The sequence below is a fragment of the Scomber japonicus genome, chromosome 9 (genome assembly GCF_027409825.1).
Source record: "Scomber japonicus isolate fScoJap1 chromosome 9, fScoJap1.pri, whole genome shotgun sequence".
NCBI classification, from domain to species: Eukaryota; Metazoa; Chordata; class Actinopteri; order Scombriformes; family Scombridae; genus Scomber; species Scomber japonicus.
Window position 1 is genome coordinate 27,143,609 of NC_070586.1, and position 25,575 is coordinate 27,169,183.

General features: G+C 40.4%; 1 protein-coding gene across 1 annotated transcript in view; it reads right to left on the minus strand.

Annotated features, from left to right (window-relative positions):
* Nucleotides 1-25,575, minus strand: part of pdlim2 (PDZ and LIM domain 2 (mystique)) — a 37,544-nt gene that overhangs the window by 10,621 nt on the left and 1,348 nt on the right. Inside the window, exons 2-6 of the mRNA XM_053325700.1 lie at nt 18,526-18,652; nt 16,431-16,582; nt 13,177-13,246; nt 12,135-12,286; nt 10,273-10,336 (exon numbers count right to left, since the gene is read on the minus strand). Of these exons, the coding sequence (XP_053181675.1) occupies nt 10,273-10,336; nt 12,135-12,286; nt 13,177-13,246; nt 16,431-16,582; nt 18,526-18,618 (531 nt within the window). The 5' untranslated portion in view covers nt 18,619-18,652. The remainder of the gene's footprint in view (nt 1-10,272; nt 10,337-12,134; nt 12,287-13,176; nt 13,247-16,430; nt 16,583-18,525; nt 18,653-25,575) is intronic.

Sequence of the window (25,575 nt, forward strand, 5' to 3'; positions counted from 1 at the left end):
GTACATTTTTAGGGGGCTGAAGCCAACCCATGGCCTGCACTGGGTGAAAGGCGGGCTACATATCCATGGAAAAAGTTTGCTATTAAAAATGTGACACTATTAAGCTCTCTCTTGTGTGTAAAAATCACACGTGCACACTTATTGTCATTGTCGACCAAGACAGGTGCAACCCAATAAACCATGCCAAGAAATATTTCTCAAAGCAGAAAGTAAAGGGAGTGTCCAAAAATATATTGTTGTTTATACAATTGTTCTGAACACAATTTGAGTAAAAGTGTTTGATAAATAAACTTACTTTGATCTGATTTAAATGAATAAATGCCTAAATGTGACTGGCTGATGTTCAAAGAGGAACTTATACAAAAGGAGAAAAAACTGTGAAAAGTGCAAGAGAATTACTCTTAAACGGACAACAAGCCTCGGTCTGTGATTGGCTGCTTCAAGACACAAATAAACAGGAAATGGCGAATTGAAGTGAGGACAGCTGTTTCAGATCAAGGCCCATGGGAGATGCTGGGGACAGTGCCAGTGGAGGAGCCTTCAGTCTGGCTCCAAGCAAGCCACTCTGCATCATCATCATTACCACCCTGCAGCTTCAATTACAGGGCATGGGCCTGCAGCGTGCAGGACAGATGCCTAGAGGAGCTTTTTATTTTGGGAAGCTTGGTGCTGCTGTAAGAAAGTGCTGTAACTGCTAATTCACTGTCTCCACCACAGACATGACTGCTGTACTACAATGAGGCGGGGGACACCAGACATCCTGGGCTGGGTAATAATCACAGCTGTGTACAGTGTTTCCTATCAAGCGGTGTGCATTGGTGGAGGTCCTGAGCAAAGACCTGAGGCTGGCGGTAACCTACTCGTTATCCACTGTCACTGATGGACCCTACCTTGTAATTATGTCTGAGCAATGGGTGCATTACTGTGTTCACATTCTGTAACAAATAAAACACAACATACAGCTGAATAAAGGGCATCATTTTATAAAAGAAAAAAAAATCATGTTATTAACATTCTTTACCCTTTTTATTGCTTTATATCCCACTGCAGATGCTTTATGAAGGGTCTGAGGTCTCTGACTAAAGTGCTGATAAGAGTAATGATGGTGACTACGTTTATTGGCTGATGGTTACAAACCCTTCTTTAGGTTAAAGCATGTTAACAGCAACTAACCGTTATTAACCGTCATTATCAATAAAAAGGGACATTATGCCTTTTTGTTGTTATCTTTTATGATGTTGGATATCTATGTCAAACATGGTCAAAATTCCAAAACTTGAGGTTAATGGTTGAAGGTCAAAAGCCAGACCTTCAATCTGCTGTGAACACTTTGTTTGCCATATTTTTTTGAGACCTCAATTACGAGCTGAAGTCTGCCCATCGTGCATGCGAGTAAACAGCTGTGTGTTCTGTAGCATTGGTTGCTATGGCTGTTTTTCCATATAGTGTTTGCGCTGTCCACTCTCATATTTCGGATCAGCTTCAAGCTCACACATGTAAGGATGTGTTTGATAAGTTTCAAGTAAAGCATATAGAAAGTAAATAAATCATACTACTAAAGTCTGTTTCATGGTTTGCTGACGTAACCTCCCTCGCGTCTGGAAGAAGCCGTAACACAGCTTCCAGAAGCCAACCAATCAGAACAGGGAGCCTTAAAGAGACAGGACCTAAAACAGCCCATTTCAGACAGAGGCTGAACTGAGGAGCTGTGTAAAGGGCCAGTATACTATAAAGAAAGAGATTTTTGAACTGTAAATGTTGCCCAGATATTCTAGCAGAGCCCTCAAATTAAAAAAAAAATGAAAAAGATGTTAAGATGTGGATGTTATGTCCCCTTTAATCTTTCAATCATTCAGCATTTTTAATCAATGTGTCCATAAAATAAATGGCCCACAGATATAAAAACACCTCAAATACTCGTAATATGAGAAGCTTGAAAATGTGGCATTTGGTAAAAATATGGGCAGATTAATTGTTTCCACTATCTTAATGCTCCTATGCAGGCTTTGATGAGTGGATTTCTTTTACTCAACATATTTCCAAGTCCAACACTCAATATATGTAAAAAGGATCCAAATTTGCAACCTGAGGCCATACTTAGGTCACCTTTTAAAAATGGAGGATTTGTTCTATTGAATTCAAACTCTTCATATAAAGTACCCAGTCTATACTACACTAAGCTCTAGAAGTCAAGCTCAATCAACTCAATCCTCTATAATGCTTTCTACATATTAAGTCTTGGCCTTGGCTTACATAGTGCAGCATTCATTAACATGGAATAAAGTGACAGATCTTCATGATGCCAGTACCAATACCTCCCCCTCTCTCCATGTGTTCACCACGGCCACACACCATCAGACTCCTACAGATATAAACCATATGTACAAGATTAGAGGCCAAATGAACAGCGGAGAGATGAAGACAACAGTATGACTGTGAGCGTAAGTCACTCAGCGCACTACTGCCACTGTCAACTATTACAGAGCTTTATTTAGTGTATCGTGTTCAGCTTGTTAGATACAATTTTCATTTTCTGAATATAATTCAGTGTGAAAAAAATACTTCATGATGCATCAATGAGCTCACAAGTGGTAGCTACAAAGCCTGTTTAGCAAAGTAAAGAATATCAGGTTTTTCTGCACTGTAGTTTGAGTCATCATTCCTGCTGAGATTCAGCACATGATACATGTGGATAAATCTGAATGTTTGTGAATTATGAAGTATATAATGAAAAGTAAATAGTTTTAGATGTGAGTTAAAGCCATCTCATGTGATCATAGTGAAGGTGGTCTGAGGGAGGCACTCAACCACACTACCACCAAAAGTCAGAAACACAATGAGGAATGAATACATAAAGAGTCTGAGTGTTTATTTGTCCAGGAAGGGTGCTACAAGCAACACATTTTTCATCCCTATTAAATTCCCCACAAAGCTCTGACTGGAACAGTATATAAAGCTCATTAGACATCTGGAGTTCATTATTGTTGGACTAAATCGCTGGGCTTCATGATACCTTTAATTTATGGCTGTCTGGATCCCTCTTTTCATACTGTATGCATCAATGAAAAGACAGTAATGTTAAAAAAAAGCTGAATTTAAATCACGTGTGGATCAAAATTGATACAATGAGCTGGGGGATCAAAGTGTGGTGCCACTTATACCAGCTCATCTGTGAAAATCCCCCTATAAAGATGATAGAGCTCAGTGCCTAATGGTTAATAAGCCTGCAAGCATCACAACCGCAGTAATTAGACGTGGCTTGCATTATGCATACTGACAGAAACCATCTGGTGTGTCTGATTCTTTGGTTTCACACAGAGGTATAGTAACTGTGCTACATAATATAGTACTACAACCTAACATGCAGCACAATATGATGAAGTACAGCCTAGTACTCATGTTTCTACAGGAATTTCCGTGAATGGCTAAAACATAAATCTATAATGTCAGCAAGACATACATTTATGATGTCTCAGTTTAGCAGAATTATTCTTCAGAGCGTTAACAGCATATGTCGTTTTACCACTTTAACAATTATGATTTATGATCAACAAATGCAGCCATAGTAACGATTACCCTGAAATGTATGTGTTGTCCTGTGTAAAACTAGGGGAATATATGCTGACATGTCTGTTTTTGCTGGCATGAATACACTGAGGGGCAGTTATACATGTCGTTCCCTTGACAACAACTTTTGGAATGTTGACATACCGCTCAGCCACCTTCGTAAACAGCACCAACTTGTAAAAAGGCCCATCTCTCCCGGCCAACATTTCTCCATAAAACTTGCAGGGCCGAGTGTCCCCATGAGTGTGTCCGGGGGCCTGGAAAGCACGGGGAATCAAAAGTGCCCCAGTTTGCTTTTCCACTCCAGGGGAAAGAAAAACAGGCGTGCTGATCAATCAGTAGGGATGAGGAGAGGCATGCTGCCTGTGCAGCGGCCACAATGGATCCGAAGCTTAACGGCTACGCGTCCACGTGAAAGGCCTCACTCTGTCCGGTCACAGAGCTCACTGTGCGGTGAAGAAGAAAACATCCCTCCACTGTGGCCACTGCCAGCACCACTCCCCCAACACTGGCTTGGCTTAGCACAGCACTGGCCTGCCAAACCAAACAACAGACCCACTCATGTCCAACCTGAAATAGTACATCATTCTCAAACATCATCAAGGATATGCACATCTGTATTTCATGCCCCTACAGGTGAAGTGAATTTACCTCTGAGTCACCAGTCTTGAAGATAAAGATTTCTTGTAACCTCCATCTGTAACCAACAGTGCGTGCAATATACAATTTTACATTTTGACTCCATTTAAAAACATAAACTCTGTTCTATTCCTGCATGCCAAGTCTCCATTTCTGCTCCAAAGCGATGACCACAGCTTTGCACTCATATCCACAAAAACCTCTAGAATAGAGCAGGACAGAGCTGAATGTTGTGCAGGCCTGCCTGTCATGATGAGAATAGTGGACAGACGGATATGTATGGAATAAAGAATGTATAGCTAGATGTTTACTGTACCCACTGGATAAAGAGCTCACTGACATGTCAAACAGCCAAGGCAAATCCACCAAATTTAGCACAAAGAGGAAAGGTTTGGTCTGCATGGTCCCAACACCAAGTGTCTTCCTGCATGATCTGGCCATTTTGCACAAGGAGAGATATTTATAAAAGCAACCACCCTGTCCCAGCACAGGATCAGGCAGCCCATTGAGGCAACCCTCAGGAACCTCAAAGTGCAGCAACTGCAAACCCAGACAAGGAGCCTGGTCCTAATGGCCCAGTGACGGGTCATGTCTCATGAAAAGCAGTTTGGTTTTGGCCCAGTTCATCGCAACAGAGATCCTGTTGCGGTCATTTCTTGATGATATAAACAGATGCTCTGATTCATGACACTGGCCGGCCAGTTCAGATACAATCTCTTGCCCAGCTTAAAGCAATCTAGGATGCCTTTGCCCCTTTTGTCATAGTGGTGAGCTAGTAGATCCCAAAGCCCAGGAACACAGCGAGTCCCATCATGACATGACAGAACAAAACAATCCTGACTAAGTGAATCAATCCACCTTAAGAACGAGTTTAGAGTCATAAATGGAAATTTGTACAGTTTGCTTTGCATTTGTCTTTCCTCTCAAGATGGTCAAAATTCAGGGTAAGATGGTAGTTTGGGATCTGTTTCTTCAGGGCAATTCAGCAGGGTGGATGCTTCCTGCAAAGCCCCTGATTTAAGCTTTTGATAAAGATGTACTGCAAAGATTTCCTGAAAAACATTAATGCATGTTGTCAACTGATGGTATGGTATAGTATGAGAATTTTTTTTCTCTTTGTTGCTTGTTTTTGTATTTGATTTGTCTTTTGCCCCTTCCTGCTTCTTTCTTTCTTCTCTCTTCTTATTTGGTCGATATGTTTCGGTGATTTTTTATACTAAAATGGGGAGGATTTTATATAAGCCCCTTGGGATTATTTTCCCCTCCTGCACAGTTATTTGCCTTTGTACTGTGAAATATAATTTGTTTTTGTTTGTTTTATTACTGTGCATATGAATGAAAAATTTAAAAAAATTTAAAAAATGTAAAAGGTCAGGGCAAACATTCTTGTCCCAAGGGAAAATTGTGTTGAAAGTAACACTATACAAATGTTGGATGCACTAACCACTGACAAACATTGAGATGACAGTGACACACAAAATTCAGCAGAATCAGTCAAAATCCTTCAGTAAAGATTAATTGCACTCAAGACAAAAGCTGTGAAGTGGAGTATCCATTTTAAACATGCATTCCTAATCATTAAATATTATCATACATGTGTGGGTGCTACAGGCAGTTTGGACTTGTAATCAGCATGAGGGACATGCATTTTTTAAAGCACTCAAGGCTTTGCAGAGTGGTGTGATGGCTTAAGTACAGTTTGGGAAAGTCAGTAGACTCCGTGGTGTCCACTCAGCTCCACCCCCTCCCCCACTTCTTCCAGCTCCCATCACACAACGACAGGCCTTGTGACACAGAGGAAAAAGCAGCACCAACCGTCCATGGCGTCTGCCATCACAGCCACCATTGTACATGGGCATTTTCTCAGGATATCCAACACCCTGGAAAATGGGGGATCCTGTTGCGCATCCCACTCTCCTCACTTAGGAAGCCAAAACAAGGGTGGAAAAGCCTTTTAGGAGCTTTTCAGAGTGGCTGATCACCTGATACAGCAGCACTCTGCACCTCTCAGTCAGGACAGAGGCCCTTGTCATGGAGGCTCCACATCTCAGCATTCACTGGTCTGCTGTGTTCATGCCAGCTCGAGCAGCATAATGCTCACAGTGCCCAAGGCAGGCCTCTTCCCAGCCATTTCCCCACCAAGCACTCTAAAAGAACTCTACTCACTAATCACAGTACTGCGGCGGGAGGCTCGTCACCACTTTAAAACCAGAGTAGGCATCTTTTGGAGGAAGGGGTCAGCCAAAACCCAAAACTCTCATCCACCAGGCTGGATGATGGTAAACAGCAAGACTGTCAAGCATAGACGGCAGAGTAAGAAAATCCAAATCAGCTTTCAGACCAGTAAAAAGGAAAAAAAGAAGGAAAACGTAGTGCACAAAGCAAGCAGCACTCCTCTCAACATTTAGAACTTGGTATTAACTCAAAGCTACTGAATGGACAGTTGAACAGTCCAAAAAAGGCCAAGTTGATATTGGAGAACAGGGGAATAGAAGGAATGTAAAGCCTCCCAGAGGACAGAGATTCCAACATAAGAAGAATGAGAGAAATGGGTGAATTTAAAAATGGTAAGGAGAATGGGAGAACAGGCGACTCCATAAATACCACAAACATGCGAGGCCGTCCCGGACGGACAGCCATGACAGCAGCAAGTTCATTCCTCGGTGCTCGCTGAGAGAGATCTGAGCCGCAACACAGTTCCTAATGTGTTTTTTGTAGGCCAATACGGAAGTTTGCTCCACCATGGTTTGCTTGCCGCAGCCTCACTATAGCTCCACAGTGGGTTTTTGAATGTGGCTTTGGATTGTTGCTGAAAGCATCCGAATCTGTACTTAACAGAGGCGTACATTGCCTTCTGTGAGAAATAATATATTGAAACCTACAATGTAATATCAATGAACTGAAATGGGTATAAAAACTTTAACTGTTAAGACCATTCAGCCAAAGGAACTGATGTGACCAACCAACTGTAGTGCAAACTAAAACTGTTTTAAGACCCTTTTGTAGAGTCATTAAAAAGGGTTAAAAACAAGCATTGCATTTTCATTAAATTGAGGGACTCACAAGAGACTTTTGTTCCACAGGAAAATGAAGCAGCAGAGGCCAAGACATCCTCACTTTTAATCCCTTGTATGGGTGACGCTCAGAAAACACAGAATCCTACATTTCCCACTATGCAACTTAATAGCTTTCATTAAACCCTCATGTGTTTCAAATTCAAATCCCAAGTTTGTAACACAGGCTTTGTGTTACAAATTATAAGGCTCAAGTCCAATTTAAGATTTGAATAACCCGAATGACATCATGGGGGTTTTCTCAGACTTTAAAACTTGTTTTTAAAACTGTTTTCACAAGCTTTGCAGCACTCTTTGTGTTCTTCAAAACTGCTTGTGTGTAAAATTCTGTGGGGTGCCACATTAAAAAGCTCCAAAATACTCAACTGTGATGTCAAATGGTTCATTTCCCAGAGCTACACATTAAACAACCACCACCCTGACATAAAGTAATAATCTTGAGATGAAATAAATGTCTGCTAAGTCACTATCACCAAATGAGGCAACACAATGGTGACTGAGTTTATGGCCCACTGATGAAAGCCCTTGCATTTGCAGTATTACAAACTGGGTTACAGTGGCAACATTTCCAGGAAAAATAAGTGGCGCACAGTTAGTGACACATTTTCTATCACCCAGCAGTGGTTGGTCTATAGGCAGAGCTAACACAACAGACATGTTCTTCAATTCACTTGTAAGTGAACTGTCTCAGGGACGTGTGGTGCATAAACACACCTGTAATTACCCATTATTGCCTTACGGGGTTTGTCCATATTCTAGCACTTTTCTCTGGCAGAAAAGCGCTTTTTTAGTGAAGCATTACACATGGGTTTTGTTTCTATGACAATAATATCTTGACAACTTTAACCGCCAGATTGGCATTGTACCTTTGTTTTTATTATCCATTATATGATTGGTTGCCTGAAAAGGAGCTACTGTACAGTGACGACACCAGTGCCTTTCGGAAAAATTCACTAGAGCACTCAAAGCAGCTGCACAAAAAAATGATTTAAAAATGTGTAGTGCACTGCTTTTTTTCTTGGCAGCCACCTAACTGAGAAAATGTGAAAAAAGACAGTGGTCCTCAGAAGAACACACTGTATGGACACTCAGCCACAGGTGCCGCCAAAGAACAACAACAAAAAGAAACCTTCATTCAGACATTTTTACTTAAATCTCGAAAATCATGATACTTTTTATCCAAGAGCATTCATGCTAAGCAAAAGCTAATTTCCCTCTGACTGTAAGGACTTGACATGAGACAGCACCATTATCTGCAGTTCACTGTCTGCCTGGGGCGTCAGTCGTTCAAATGAACATCACATATCACACTTGTGTCAGTTGGATCTGCCTTAACAGAGAGCCAGTCACAGAGCTGATTCATGTCTGCATACAGACATCCTACACACCCTCCCTGCCTTAAAAAAACTTGAGGTAGACAACTTGACAAGCAGCTTTATAGTCACATCAAATTAAATATTAGGAGGGACTCTGTATTGCATTCCTGAAAACATTATTTTGCTGGGACCAGATTTTATGAGGTCATGACTGACAGGAGAATTTTATTTAGACAGACTGGTCAGAACTGCTCAAGAAAAGTAATAATGCCTTCCTCAAAAGACCCACTAAGTAATATCATGACTAGACTGGTTCATCATTCTCAAAGTATGTAAGCCATCGGTCTCAAAGACTGGACACTCCTGTGTGTGACAGTGCATCTGAATCCCATTTTACATCTAAATAGGACAACAGATCCCAGACCTTTTCAGCCAGCAGCCTCTCAGAAGGAACGTTTGAATGTTTTGAAGTTCAAACCTTTGCCTATTTATTTAACTTTATGTAATGTTCACAAGAGTTATAAAAATGGCTGGAATTCCTTGTGCCATTACCAAAGGTCTTGTATGTTTTTTCCTGCTCTGTCATCCCACATGTTCGGTCTTCAGTGGGACCCATGCTTGAGACTAAGCATGAAGACATAGCTGAAATAGTTCATGATGAACTTTCCCACAACATTTTCTCTCTTAAATTCACTGAAGTCTTTCCAGACGCCTGAGTCCCCCCTCCTGGTTTTGTTGCTGGAATTGTAAATAAGCACAACATAGTTTAGCGGCAGTCTCACGATAACCCCAAGTCTGTATTTTACCACTTTCCATATTTTACTGCTTACTGAGACTAATGAGTCTCCATTCAGACAACTAAAGGTTAAGGCCATTGTTTTGACTTTTTTTGTTGCTTGGAGCGCGCTTTGAATCAAACAGCTTCAGACTGTTGTTCAGTTTAATGTCAGATATTTTAAAAGACTGGCCTTTTTAGTTCATACACTCCCCACTATAAAAATGTCATGCCTCTGTATCCTGCTGTTATTGTGAAGTCCACATGCAGTTCTCTGGACTCCCCTAACCTTTGTAGGGCATCTTTTGTGGCATCAGTGAGTAACAATTCACAGGATAAGCTAAGAACTGAAATGTTATTCTTATAGAATGGGGCTATGCAGTCAAAATAAATACATCCCACAAGGCGCTACAGATGAGAGGACAAAAACCCTCATCTATGCTGTCTGAGTCAACTACAGCCTGAAACTGATACAGATGAAAGACTTTATGAGGGCATTTAACATTTATCTAAACATCTGTATGTGTTGGTACAGTGTACTTCTATAGGTCCCAAACTAGTTCTTTATACGATACCCAAAAAGTCGTGCTACTATGAAATCAACTAGAATGTGAAGTCGAGAACTTATTTTCTATAGCAGCGACAGTACAAAGAAAGGAACAAAACAAACTCTGGCTGGAGAAGACAGCCATTAAATAATCACTAAAAACCATTCATCCCCTACTAATTAAAGACATTTCATTGCTAGAATTCAGCTGTTTCTCTTTTACAGGGTGGACAGTTGTGAACATCTGAAAATGTGTGTTTCAAAAGCAGCAGTTGCAAAAGGAACAAAAAAATAAAAAGAGGATTTGATTAGTAATAAATAAATAAATAAATAAATAAATAAAACAGAACCAACCTGTGAGAGGGGTCTAGACAGCCTGTGACTCTTCTCATCTGGAGACCATGAGCGGAGCTGGACACTAGAACATAAGGACAACAGAGACTCAGCGACACATATGTACGATTTTGGGGTAGACAATATGACGATTTTTACACTGAAAAGATCCTTTTGCAATCATTTACACTGAGGTAGCTGTGCTTTGATATCAGACAATGTGAACATTTATGCAAATTAATGATCAGGACTGATTGATTACAATATTGTTTTTTCCCCCCATCAACTTGATATGGTCATATAAAATTCTAATTACATAATACAGGATTTTATCTATGTTGTCTACTCCTAATATGGTTCATATGTACAAACAGAAGCATTTCATACATTTTCACATAAACTTGTTCTAGTTCCACAGGTCCAATCTGATGTAACAGAAAACAACAGTTTAAAAACAATAACAACCCACATTTGTAAAAAATATATATATAAATAAATAAATAAAATAAAGCACTGCAGTCATATTGACAGTATATGATAAAAATAGATTATGATTGAAATGAAGCAATAAGAAGAAGAAGAAGAAGAAGAAGAAGAACAGGTACCGTATATATTGTAATTATGTAACAAGAATATGGCAATCAGGAAATGGATGCCATGTGAAAAGTCCAGACAAAGGCAAAAGTTTTGATTTTGACCTGTGACCTACTAAGTTGTCCAGAAGAGCCAACAAATAGCCATGTGTAGAGAAAGCGTGGTGAACGTTCCACATTCTGCCTTTTGTTAAGGTGAAAGCAAACTGTGGAATGTGATATCCTGTGCATATCCTTTGTTACTACAGTACAATCCCATGGCTCCACTTTCTGTCTGTGATTTCCATACCTATTGACTTTGGGCTTGTTGTGGAGTCAAGAGAGCACTTGTTGTAACTGTTTGTCCAGATATGAGTCTATTCAAGTTGTGAATGGACAGGTTTCTGAAAAACACTTAACTGTGACTCTGAAATATTGACCTCAAAAAATGTCTAAAAAGGACCAGTGTATAAGATTTATGAGCATCTATTGGCAGAAATGGAATATAATATTCAGAAGTGTGTTTCAAATACTGTCTAATCTAATAAAAATATGATTTTTTTTTGTTAGCTTAGAATGAATCTTTATATCTACATAGGGAGTAGGTCCCCTTCCATAGAGGCTGCCATGTTGCACCACCATGTTTCTACAGTAGCCCAGAGCGGACAAACCAAATACTGGCTCTAGAGAGGGCCTTTCACATTTTTCGTGACCACCGTACATTCTCCTTCACACATGAAAGGAGAGGCAGAGGGGTATTCAGTTTGTTGCAAACTGCAACCTCACAGCTAGATGCCACTAAATCATGCACACTAGTCCTTTACAACCCCCTCTCCCAAACACACACACACACACACACACACACTGCTCATGCTGACAGAATTTCTGTCTGATTTGATCTTTCACTCTGATTGTCCAAACTTCAAATTTCAGGAGTGCAATTTCAGACAGAATAATCCTTTGCTTTCATTACAACACTGGTAAGCACAATAACAATGCAGGAGTGGACAAGCTGGCACCGGATTGAACAAATTCCAATGCTACAACCAAGCAAATCTTTAAGTTCCACCAATTCTTTTTCAGCATTTGTATGGGGGCATCACAATGTAAGGAGGATTCTTTACACTGTATCATTTTACTAAGGTTAAAGGAGGAGACTGGCATCTATCCAAAAAACCCTCTGTTCACAATATTTAGCATCAAGTATGCCAATCAGTGAGACTCAGATTTCAATCAGATCTGCAAATAAAATAAAACTTGATCTGCATGCTTGAACATGGAAATGTTATCACAGTAGGTCAGGTAAGTTACCTCTTGTTGATGGTTGGTGTCAGCCTCTCTCTCTTCCCGTCAGGGCTGGCAGGAGGATCTGGTGAATAAGGTCCAGGGGACAGTGATGCAGGGCTGGAAATGGTGTACTCTCTGTAGTTCTGGTTCTCATCTCGACTCACTATTACTGTCTCCTACAAAAAAAAACATCACACCAAAGCAATGTTACTGTGTCAGAATCTGATAAATGTAACTTGATCTTCAGTGAGACAATTCCTGTGAGAATGTCAGCAAATACACAAATACACAAAGGAAAATACTGTATCCTCAAAACAGGTTTACAGACTATGTATAGAGTATCATCATGTATCGTAGGTCGTAGTTTGGGACTTATCTCAACAGGGTGCGATTTGTGAAATAAATTGGAGGGGGGCGGGGGCTACAAGAGATACCAACTTGTCAGACAAGAAAACAGTCCTCTTTGATTACAGACTTCTGTCCTCTTTTAAAGCTGTCCTGTGGAGAGGTCATCTGAGGCATTTCGCTCCTCTTTTACCCACAAAGCAGGGAGGAAGCAACCCCTGCTCCATTTACAGTCATCACATAGAGATGTCACCACGTCTAGGCTATTGACATTGAAAGTCCATTTCTGATTTTAAATGTTGTTTGCACTAATGACTGTTCTCATGTTGCAGAGATTTGCTTACATTTTTTTAAAGCCTATTTCAGATATGTTATATGCTCTATGGGTAAAGCAGCATAACTCACTACGATGGGAATACATTTTTGTCCCCACCGAGAATAAAAATAACTCAGCAGATGCTGGGGGGGGGGGGGGGCAAGAAAGAAGTATTAAATCACTACAATTTCTTAGATTGCTTCCATTTTGAGGAAATAAAGTAATGTATGATGCCTGCATTAGTAGAAAATAAGGAACATATCCCGTATAGTCAAAATGACACATTATCCAAATAAAACTTGAGCAATGTTGTGTGACGAAATGTGGTTGAGGTACTGTCCTGGACACAGGTATATATTCATTTGTCAGTAATCAAGATAAACTGTAGACAGATTCAATTCTGACCTGGAAGCGTCCGGTGAGCTGTTCAGGGCTGTTGATGCCATTTGTCTGTCCAGGGCTAGAAGATCCAGTTCTTAAAAGACAGAAACCCACAGTCAATACTGATAATATCTGACTTCAGTTTACACAAAATAATCTGATCCATGACTGCTGAATAAACAAACAAAACAGACAACCCACTAAAGTAGGCCATGTTAAATAAGTCAAAGAGATAATTAAGGCTGGTCTCAATAACATTCTGCACAGGCTGATGTACTCAGTGTATGTAATATCATACACTGAGTATGATATTCTGCATAACACTTGTCATTTGTTCCCCATGAATCTTTGGCTACGTTCACATCACATGCAGAAGTGGCCCAAATCAGTTTTTTTCTTCTTTTGCCTCCAAATGACTCAAATCTGACTGTTTCAGAGAAGTGTGAACAAACCAATTCAAAATTTTTCATCAGTTTAGATCTGGGTCACTTGCATATGTGGTGCTAGATGTGATTGATATATGAACTCTGGCTATGTGACCCTCAGAAAACTCAAATTGGAGTTCATGTGCTGTTTTTTGTTTTTGCTCACATTTCAGTTAAATCAAGTCAGTTAAGGAGAGCAGTGACACATGTCACTTAGAAACATAAATGTAAACCATTAACAGAAATAGATCAAATTTAAGAAGAAAATTCAATTTGGCATTAAGGTCTGTAACATGAACAACGCCTTCGAGATCACTGCAGAACACAACTGCTGCAGCCTGTGTCCCCCTTTAGAAAATATTCTCCCGATGGGTCTCCTTTTTCCAACTAGTCACTTTTGCTTTACTTTCTTAAATAACAAACATGATCTGTAAGCAATACCATCATTGAATTTAGAAAGGAAAATATGGGCAGAATAGGTGCCAATGCAAACACACAGTGCCCCCCTGGCTGCAGGGCCAGCGGCTGACTGGCTCTTGGTTGAGCCCGGAGTAATGAGGCAAACAGGAAGGCCTGGATGCCTGTGGTAAATCACCCAGAAACACCTCTCGTGGCCTGGGCTCCAAATACTGTGTGCAGGGGAGAGATGGCAAGAAGACGGAAACTGATACAGCAGCCGTAAGACATTTCTTCCCGTAGGGGAGATATTAATGCAGCATGCCTGAAAAACTCATTGCTTGAATTAGGAACTGCACAGCTGAAAAATGCTCACTTGGTGCTTCCAATTTCCACCATGTACATCAAAACAGTAGAGGAAGTAGTGATCTTGAGACCGTGAGAGGTATTTGCAGTCAATGACCACATCGCTGTCTAGTCTATAAATGATGACCTTCGGCTACAGGTCTCCTTTACAGAAGCACAGTAGATGGATGAATTGGCTTTGAGCGAAAATGCTGACTATGACTTAATACCACAGAGATGTGAAAGTGACATAAATCAGCGCTTTGAAAACGCTGATACAAGCTGTTCATAGCTGTCATCAAGGGGACCTCGAGTTAACCTGCCTGGGGGAGATTCCTGAAACATGAGCATTGTCAGAATACCTGTCCTTTCAGAAAACTGAAATATCAAAAACACTAAATATTCACCAGTTAAGTTTAAGAGGTTTCAAACAAATGAGAGACAAGTCTATGCTTTACGTGAAGCTGTGACAAGGATTTTTTTAAGAAAAAGGATATGACTCCTGGGGTTTGATAATATTACCAAAGTGATACTAGCTTAATCAATTACTATAATAGCATTTCTCTACACAATCAAATTTTTCATTTTACAAAATAAGCCAAAGTTCTTCAATATTCACCACTCTCAAAATACAAGCAGACAAACAAGAACTCTGTCTAAATAAAATTAGCAAAACATTGATTTCTATTTCTTACACATAACACTTGAACGTTGTCCTATGGACACATTTGTTTGGTATCAAAGTTTTTCTCTCATGTTAAAGTTTCTTTGTGCAGTTTCTTACTTCGAGTCAAGGGTTCAAGGATAGAGAGTATCACAAATTGCCACCGCAGCAATTTGTGATACTGACACCCATGAGTTATTCTGATAGCCAACTCAATTAGAGAGACAAACAGGATCAGAGGAACATAGCAACACAGTGACAAATTGTTCAGTCAACATGACATCATCCACGAGGCCTCTGAACAATGAAGCCCAACCAAAAAGCTGCAAACAAAGCCTGACTAAAAAGCTTTAAGGGTCAATGATAAGACAGTGATGCTGTGTTTGCTTTGTTGCAATAAAAATAACCCCTGTTAGGAACATTTGGGGTCAGTGTGTTGTTGGATGCATCAACAATAAAGCACAGCCTCCCTACACAGCAGCAGACAAGTCTAAAAACAACAACTCTCCCTTTCCGAGGACAAGCTGATGCCAGCTTCTTCCATTGGGCAACACCAGCTGTGTGATGACGGCTGGCACCCACATCATTGCTGGTTTGATGAGGATAATCTGCCAATCAGATGTGGGGCTGGAAAATAGGAGTGCTCTCAACTAAGCAAAGATTTGTGCTACTTGATTATAGTCCTCTTGAGAGCTTGAATATCATTTAAATAGGTTATGTGCTTAAAAGTAGCATTAAGACAGAAGTTTGTGGGAGCAAACAGTGAGGGTCTTGGTGCTGAAAATCACTGACAGTTAACAGAGTGGGATTAAAGGCAAGGCAGAGCTACACAGTGGCATTGTCCTGGGCAAACATGGAGGAATGGTGTTGTTTCTGGCCTGGTGGGAGACATGAGGTCAGCAAGGAAAAATTCACTCACATGGACGTAGGACATCCAAGGCGGAATTATGTGAAAACACACATGCGCAAGTGCCTGTGTGTTTCTGTGCAATAAGAGAGCAAAGCTAAGAAAGACAGTGACAGTGGGCCAACAGTGACAAGAAATGAGACTTTAGCAAAGACCTTTAATCAAAATGCCAGCCAAGAGCAATCCAAGCTCAAAGGAAAAACCTTTTTAGTAGCCAAACCCCTGTCATCCAAACAAAGTCTTGGCAAATCTCAAAACAGGGTTTATTGGGAAGGACCAGGGAAGGGAACAGCGTGGCTCTCATACATGCTGGCATTTCCCCTGATTACAATCACTTGTTTTGTTTGCACAGTGCTTGCATGATGGAGGTAGAAACAGTGTGAAGAAGATGAAGGCTGTGGTCTTGGCACAAACACTTAAAAAAAGACATTTAAAAGATTGATACAGTGCACCAAGCTGCAGAAAGTCATACAGCATACAATTAAATATCATGGTAGCAGGTGTGTATGTTTATTTTTATAGCAGATGTTTGTCCATGTACCTCTGCACCGCCAGCTGCAGATGGGTCTTGGAATTCTTGATCTTGTTCTGAGCCTCCACGTTCAACATGTCGGCCGTGTTTTCCCCGTTGATCTCCAAGATAATGTCACCGGGCTGCAGGGCTGCCTGCTCTGCCTTGCTGCCCCCATTGACCTGTTGAACAGAGGAATGAGCGCCAGTTAGATCCTACTGGCCCCCGGGACCTGCTCTGAACACAACGCTTTATCGATGCTATTCATCTGGCAGGCAAAGACAGCTCAGTATCTTATGTCTGTGTGGACAGTTTGTCAGTGACTGACATTCAGAATTAACAAATGAGTTAATGAGAAAAGGGGTTGACGAGTTGCTTACACACTTCTAGCGACTCTCTTTAAATGACTGTCTCTGTCTCCGAAACATAACACTAGCAGTAAATACCAGCAGATGCCACAGCCTTTCAAACACATGGAACGAGACAGTGCTGGTCAACAGTGGACAGATTCATGACACCCTTGGGGAGAAGTCATTAGTGTGACACTACTTGATGGTTTGACTGGGCCTGACCTTTGCAACCAGCCTCACCGCATGTCAAAGCCAATGTTATATCGCCACATCAGAGGGAATTCCACACTAATGGGCCAAAACATATCGTCCACTGCTCTCAGCTTGATTCCTGTGTCCCACGCATACATAACCAAACACATAGACTTTCACAAACTAAAACTAAAACATTTAACATTAAAAAAGAAGTATGGCATTTGTCACAAACAGCGGTCGGTTCACAATTATAAACAGAGGGAGACAATAAAACAAAGAATGCAAAGAGCCAATCACAGAGGATCAAAGTCTCCTTCCATCTCTAGAGGAAAAACGTCTGGATGCAAAGCGAATGCCAGTCAACAGGCTGTTTGTCAATTTAGGTAAGCAAGAGGGCAGAGGTGCCATGTCTGTGGGCCCACTCGAGAAGCAATTAAGCGTTGCTGTGGTGACCCACAATAGTGCGTGCCTTTTCTGATTAGGACACGCCTGGTTTCACATAAACTAAGCACAGTAGGGGGTTCTTTTCAAGAGTCTTTGCCCAAGCGAAACAGGGGCAAGCTATCTTTTTGGCCAATGTGAATAAAAGAGGGCATCCATGTCGTCTCTGTGCCAAGTGCCAACCACCTCAAATGATCCATTTTACAGTGCAGGTGGGAGGGGGCTTTGCAAACCAATTTCAGTGATGAAGTTTCTCTCTCCACAGGAATCCCTGTCGCTTCACATAACCCGTTTGAAATTTGAGAAAAGAAAACATGCTGCTGTTGTTTACTGGACACCAGTAACTAAATCAGACCTAAAGCCCATTTTTCATGAGAGGGTCTGTTTTTCTAACATAACGTGTCAAGAGGGGGCAAACAGTAAATGCTTTTGAAGTCAAAAGGAGCATGAAACTCAGGCTGCTTAAAACATTGGAACCCTGCCATGGTTTACCATATTTTAGCCTTTATGTCCTTTAGACTACAGAGGAAATGCAAGCTGAGGTGGTGATGTGGGACCAGGATATGCAGTTGGCAGAGCTGGGTGTCTGTGGCATGTAGAAGTCTGTCTGAGCAAGGTTTCCTGGAGGTGTTTACTGTCTAACGTCTGCTTACAGTGGCAGTGTTTCCGCTTCTTCATTTCCACCCCAGCCCCCAACACTTTTTTTTTTCTTTTCACCGACAAAAAAAAAATAAAAATCTGTGAATACAGCGTGCACGTGTTAAAGTAAAATTGTACTGATGCACGTGGTGATGCACGCATGTTAGTACAGACGACAGCACACACCCATACTCCAACACATTCAAAGCTGCACTCTGGGATCAGGAACACCTCACCTCCCACCTCAACATCCACTGTAACTGTAATCAGTGGTTTCCTTCTAATGTAATCTACTTCCATTCTATTCTAATGGGTTCAGTAGTCAAGGAAATAGGTATGAAGCAGGCCGCGGACACAAACAAAGACAAGAAAAGAAACATAGTGAGGAGGAAGTTGACTTTGCATGACATGTCATTGCAGACTATGTTTCCACAAAAACAGAGGATATGGTTTGATAAGGTGTGACGAGGTTCAGCAGCAGGGTGACTGTTGATGAGTACCTTTGATACAGTTATGGCCTTCTTGAAGTCCCTTCCTCCAAATATTCTGAAGCCCCATGGTGAAGGACCGATCAGATTCACCGTCAGCGCCATTGAAAGATCAGGTCAGCACACACTTGTCAAAACCCTGAAAAATAAAGTAAAAAAGGAGATACAGTTAACATGAGATAGAAAGTGCACAATATGTTAGACAAACATGTGCATGGCTGAATGTTTCCATCAGTATCACGTGTTTCTACTAGTCTGGCTTAATATCAAATCAACAGGTGAAGACAGTGAACATTTGCATAAGCCGCCTTTCATCTCCAGCAACACTTCACTTCCACTGGCCTAAGTCCCCTTGACATGGATTGTGTAACCACATCAAATAGGAATGGGAAGAATTTGAAACCAAAGACACATGACTAACATTGCTAAAGTTCCTGCAAAGCTAAAGAGTTTCATTAAATCCAAATGGTCTTCTGAGACAAGGAAAATAAACGTGCAAGGATCTGAAAGTTTCATTGTGATTCACTAGGACCATTGTGTATGATGTATACAGTGGTGTAGTATGATATATGGCATGTAATATGGTAGCACTTTGACATAATTTACACAAGAATGGCTTAAGTAAATAAACTTGTCCTGCAGTTCAGTGGATGTGTTCAGTAATTTGTAGCTTCTCAGTGGATATTTTATATTTGTATGCTTCAGGTTTGCATGACTGTTGCAGATTTTGATTCCCTCAATGTCTGTTGTTAATTTCTACATCTAATACTGTAAATCTTAAAGTTTAAAATCAAATCGCTGTAGACACCACTGTATAGTGAAACCATGTGAGGAGTCCTGACTGTTCCATACTCATGTAGACATATGTTTCTGGAATAGCAATAATGCAATATTGAGAAAGAACAAATCATATTTTAACATCATCCAAGAACTGTTTTACTATCTTATAATAATATTTTTTCCATATGGCACACATCTTTCCATCTGAACAATATTTTGGGGCTGACAGTCAGCGTCGACTCTTGTGTTGTGTGTTTTTATCTGTCAGAAATCTGGACTACATGAGGGGATAGACGAGGAGCAGACACACCAGATACAGATGTTTAATTACTGGTGAGGATTGAGTTCAAAAATGTTACAAAATTGTAATTGATCATGACAGTGCGCTACTGTCTGTCGATTTGCACCCTCGGTCTGGGGAACCTTTTGCATGAGCTCATCCAAGCAGATGTGCAAAAATGAGTCCAAGCAAAACAAACAAGCAAACTCTGTGCTAACAGCAAGGATATCTTTTTTGGCAATGATTATTGACTATTGAACTGTAGCTTGACTTTAACTGGCTGCTTCATCCAACACGTCACTCAGTCTCAAAGACTCATTTGAGTTATCAGTATGTTGTCTGCTGACATAAACAACATGACAAGCATGATAATGCCATTATCAGCTAGGGTCTAAAGGGTAAGCAAAGAAGTTGCAAATCATGACATTGATGTTGATAAGTGAAAGCCTTCTCAACATATTGTCAAGGTGATTAATTAACTTCAATGTTAAACCATAAAAATGGATGTTACAACAAAAATAACAGAGCAGAATGGAAAATCTTCATGGTGATGTTTTTTCAGTTCTGTCAAGTTTACTCAGATATTATTAATGGTTGTGGATGAAGCTGTATGCAGTTGTACAACTGCATGTAGAGACACAGCGCTCTGTGGTGTACAGTGATGATGGGATGAGCTCTTGCAGGTTCATAAACACATCAACACTTGCAACAGGCAAACACACACACACACACACACACACACACAGATGTACAATTTGTCAATGAAACTCCTCTGTCTGACAAAGTGTGCATTTATTTCTGTGTAACAAGTAATAAATAGGTGTGCTAGTAGACAATGACATAAGCTATTTTAAGTATAGACTGCTTTAAAAGAAAGTCTACACCCTAACAATTTTGACTCGTTTGTTGCTTAACTCAAACAATGCTTGGTGTTGCATCAACTCTTTAAAGTAAATGTGGAACTTGCACATCATGAGTTGACTGTTCCTGTACACAGAGACACACAATGCCATGCTGGGTTTGTTTCTCAGATCACCAATTGGGCATTTTGGCATTGTATTTATTATTATCACATGAATCACTGCTGTTATTGTTATTTTTTCATCTATATATACTCTGCTTCAGAGAAAAGAAAAGCCAAGAATAAAAATGTTAAACAGGTCAGCACGTGTCTTTAGTTATCAAGTAATCACAACTTTGTCATGGCTTTGCACCTCTGAATACTCTAACTGTATTAGTTAATGCAATGCAATGTACACACTGTGGTGAACCAAGGTATGTTAATTATGATCTTACTCAGCGTCTCCTTGCAATAAAAGCCTCTCAATGATTGCAAACATTACATAACACAATGTCCTCAATTTCTGAAAATATGAGGAGCAAGCAAGAAAAACTTGTGTAAATTAAAGACAGCCCCAAGTAAAGTGGATCTAGGACATCAGCCACACTATTCCCTCAAATCCCCTCTAAAACTGGCCCATTTTATCATCTGCACATTCCACAAGTGTTTGGGACAAGCAGCGCAGACCCAGTTACTCATTAATAGTCTGGGCCAATTAGCAGGGTTACTGGGCTCACCATCATTAGGGTATCTTAATTGCTGTGGCCTTCAGAAATAAGTGAAGTTGTGATAATGACAGGGAGCAGCTGCCCCAAGTTTCCCAGCCTGTGGGGGTGTCAATTAGTTCCATGAACCTCAGCAGCTTCTCCTATAGAGCTATAATCAACCAAGCACACTGCTAATTCTCTACTAAAACCTCCACTGCTAGCATCATAAAACACTAGTGGTGGATAATGTCAAAGTGAAAGGATGGTGAAAGTATGTGACAGAACTAACAAACAAGCAGAGGAGAAAAAATAAAACCCATAGTGGTGGAGAGAGGATAAGGGGCACACTCATGCCTCTGCTTAATTGGCCACTGATGAGGTTTTAAGACTGCACTGCTCTGTTGCTCACATAAAACAAAGTGCTGAGCACAGTTTGATGAAACCTCTCCATCACACAAAGGTGCTGCTGGGCAGTTGCCAATGCACATAAAAGGTGAATTCTGTTCTGGTGACATCTCGCTGCTTCGGCTGCCACAACAACTCAACACGGCCAAACAATGGGAAGAATTCTAGTCATGAAGTCATTTTTATGGCTCGCAGTTCGGCATCCGCTGCCCAGCAGGAGGAGAATGGAAATGGGTGCTGTAGGTGTAAAGAAATACTCTCACTTCCGACTGACACAATGGACAGCTTTATGACATACCTGCATACCAACATGCTGCAAAGTGTCAAGTTTGACGGACTACTAGAGGAAGTATCCAAATTTCTGTCTCCAGATTTCTCCATTGGCATTCAGTCGCTGATTTACTATTAGGTACACCTAGATAAAAACAATAAGGTCGACGATAACAGCGCTGCAATAAATCCTACATCCAATATTCACTCTCTTAACTATTTTAAGGAGGTGTTCTAATGTTCTAATGTATCTAATGTTTTGCAGGGCTTAAAATAATACTCAACAAAAACATTTTGAAAATTGATTAATTGTTGAACTCATTTGTCAAGCATAAACATTCATATATTCTTTAGCTATGACTTGTATATTGTGAGGATTTACAATATCATGTAGTAATAAAACAAATATCTTCAGCTTCTGGAGTATTGGTCAAACATAACAAGCATTTTATTAGTATCACTTTGGGTTTAGAAAAATTTAGACTGCTAATTGCAGTGTTCTGTAGGGTTGACTTAATATAAATGCCTCACTATTTGAATTTACATGTGACTGTCCTTCAAGCAAGTACTTTAGACACTAGTAATTTAAGCTCTAAAAAGACTTTATCCCTCAGGTTTCATCCACCACTGAACATGAGCAGAGGATCGCCCTGCCTTTATATTATTAGTCAATGAGGAGCCTTTGCGGTGGATGATGGATTAGACTGCATACCTTACACACAGCATTAAGCACACTTTGAGGTGACAGGATTGATGAGATTGATGAGTCCAAAAATGACTAAAATAAGTCCAAACAGGATGCATTTCAGTTTCCACAGGGACACTCTCACTCTCTGAGGAAAGGCCAAGCCTGTCATGTACATTCTCTATTTGATAAAAGGCCTTTTGGCACTTGTCACATGAATGAGGGATTGTCCCTACAGGCAAACGAGATGGTGGAGGTATGAAGGAGAAAAGCAGGCCGTTCCAACTGTTGGAGTCATTGCTCCAACATGCACTCATGCAGGGTTTCATTTACAACTTCTTTTTAAACTACATTGATTTAACAGTTTTTACATATTTTATTTGAGCTAGAAAACTAATATGACTGCTATATTATTTGTATTTAATGCTACTCTTTGACATATTGAATAAAATTAAAATAGTCTAATATTTGTTTAATGATACTTAACTGTAAGGCACATCTTATAGTTGACCTTATAAAGCTTCTTTATCACACAATTACACATACCTATGATATGACCTGCATTTGCTGTAAATGATTTCAGAGTAACTGTGGCTATTTTTATTCATCATTGACCAGAAATGAGTCAAGATACATGTATGCTACAAGCCTCAGAACAACTCCCTGGTGGTCAGGGGAGGTGAACCTGTGTGTCATTTAGGCTGACGCTCGCAAAACACCTAACTGATGTGAAAGCTTCAATTTAGCATGTTTACTGTAACATGTAGTTATGTGTAGTTTGGGCTGAATGAGTGAAACTTGCTATAACAAGTCTGAAGCTGTGTGCGTGTGTAATTTCCAAGTGTGTGGCAAAAAATAATGATGCCCAACCCCTGATGAGTCATTATCTTTTATCTGTATATCACAACAACACAGATAAGGCAACTGACAGATGATGGCAACCTACTGGTGTTGATGATTGTATAAGTATTCAATACTACAAAACAAGAATCTGCAGCTACACTGATGGGTAAGGCAATGGCAATGCACTGACCCAATTGGTGAGGCAACAGGCAGGAACAGCTGTGTTTTGAGTACAACTAAGGTTGATGGGAATGTCATAAGTTTTAGTCATTTGCAAAACCGAAATGTTTATCCGATGGTAGTGCTAGACAAAAGTTTAAAGGATCACCGAAGTGCTTACAGTTCACCCAGTGAGGAACATGAATGTGTGTATCAGATGTCTTGGCTATCCATCCAACAATTGTTAGACATTTCACTCAAAACCAAACAAATGTCAGCCTCGTGGTGGCACTCAAGGAAAAATTGGGGGATCACCAAGGTTATTTTTCTCAGTACAATGGACATATGTACCAAACTTTGTGGCATTCCATTCAATAGTTTTCAAGACATGTGACTACAAGCTTGCACCAAAGTGGACATTGCCATCCCAACATCCACAAGCATGGCTAACAAGTTTTAGATGAAATGAATGAATACATTAGTGAAATGGCCAACCAATTAATAAACACTGTATTCAAACAAAGTTAATCCTAAGAATTAACACCTCATTTATTCCAAGGAATGAAACATTTGGAAAAAAAGTTATCTTGTGTTGTGGAAATCAAATATTCACAAAGACTGAATGGCGTTAGATTAACTATGCAGATAGCCAACTAAACCTCTGTATATTTAGATGTCTGGCAACCAAACCTGGCCACCTACATCAACTCTTCACCTCTTTCCCTGAATCACTGCAGTGCTTAGCTGACTCTGTTTTTCTTCTCCTTGAACTCTGGGCCAAAATCAACTGGATCAAAATGAACAAGCACTGGCTCCCTGTAGTAAATGCTAATACTGAAAGAATGGCTGATGAACATAGCAGACGCAAATACATTCAACTGAAAGGTCTGGCTGAGCTTTTGATGTGAGGGAACATTCGCTCAGATGAACCACCGTGGCTGCAGGGGAATATTCCTGGAATGAATCATGCTTGTCAAAGCTCTCGCTGGTGGCCATACACCAGTGTGAACTTTCCATAGCCTGTGTCAGTGATACTGCTGTTGACTCTACCCTCTGTGTCATGCAGCACACTGACAGGTTGGCACCTACCTGGACACACACCCACTCAATAAAAAGGAGAAGAATGCAATGCCTCTCCCTGGACCTGAACAGAGTGAATTAACATTCTGTTCATTCTCCAAATCACGCCCATTTGGTCAGATGTAGCTACAGTCACCCGGGAGATGAGAAAATACCAAACAATAGCAAATGGTTTCAAAAAGGGTGTTGGTTGATGAGTTTCTTTATCTTGACTATAGTTGCTATAACTAATAGCTCTTATGTCATCAAAATAATCATATACTGAGCCATAGCTGTCATTTTTTACCAGTTACTCCCTTTTCAGTAGGAAAACTTTAAGAGAGCAGGCTCCTGTAGGATAACATAATCTTTAAAAGATGTCCACAGTAAAATAAGAAAATCTTCGTCATGCAACTATGCACTGGTGAAATACGGTTTGTAACAAGACAAGGACACTGGCTCCACTTATCTCCATGTGCATCATCATCTGGAGATCATGTTACTTGTCTTCACACTGAACAGACTCCACACACCGCTGCTGAGCAATCAGGCCAGTTCACCACATCCTCTGCATGCACCATTAGGCCCTCCACACAAAATAGGAACACACCAACCACCACTTTGTTGAATATGCGCACCCTCTCGAAATATCCTGCTGCAACGGTGCAGCTCTTTTAAAAAGGTGGGTGAGAAAAAAAGCTTTTTAACAAGTTGGAAACATCCTTTGCCTCACATATACTACTGTTTAGAGGAAATGTGATTCAATGTGAAAGGAAACAGTCAGAACAATCCTCAACCAAGACTGAAACAAAAAACCTCAAATCTTTCAGACTTCACAGATAATACTGATACTTCCTGCAAAGTTGTACATGCACCTCACAGAGAAGCTGCAGACTACTGAACTAAATTTAAAAAAAACACCACAACAGTATGTAACAGTTAATTTGCTTCAGTTCAATTCAATTGTAACAAAGAAACATAAACATATTTTCCTGAGTTAGACAGTTAGAAGCTGTTTTCTTGACAAGCCACT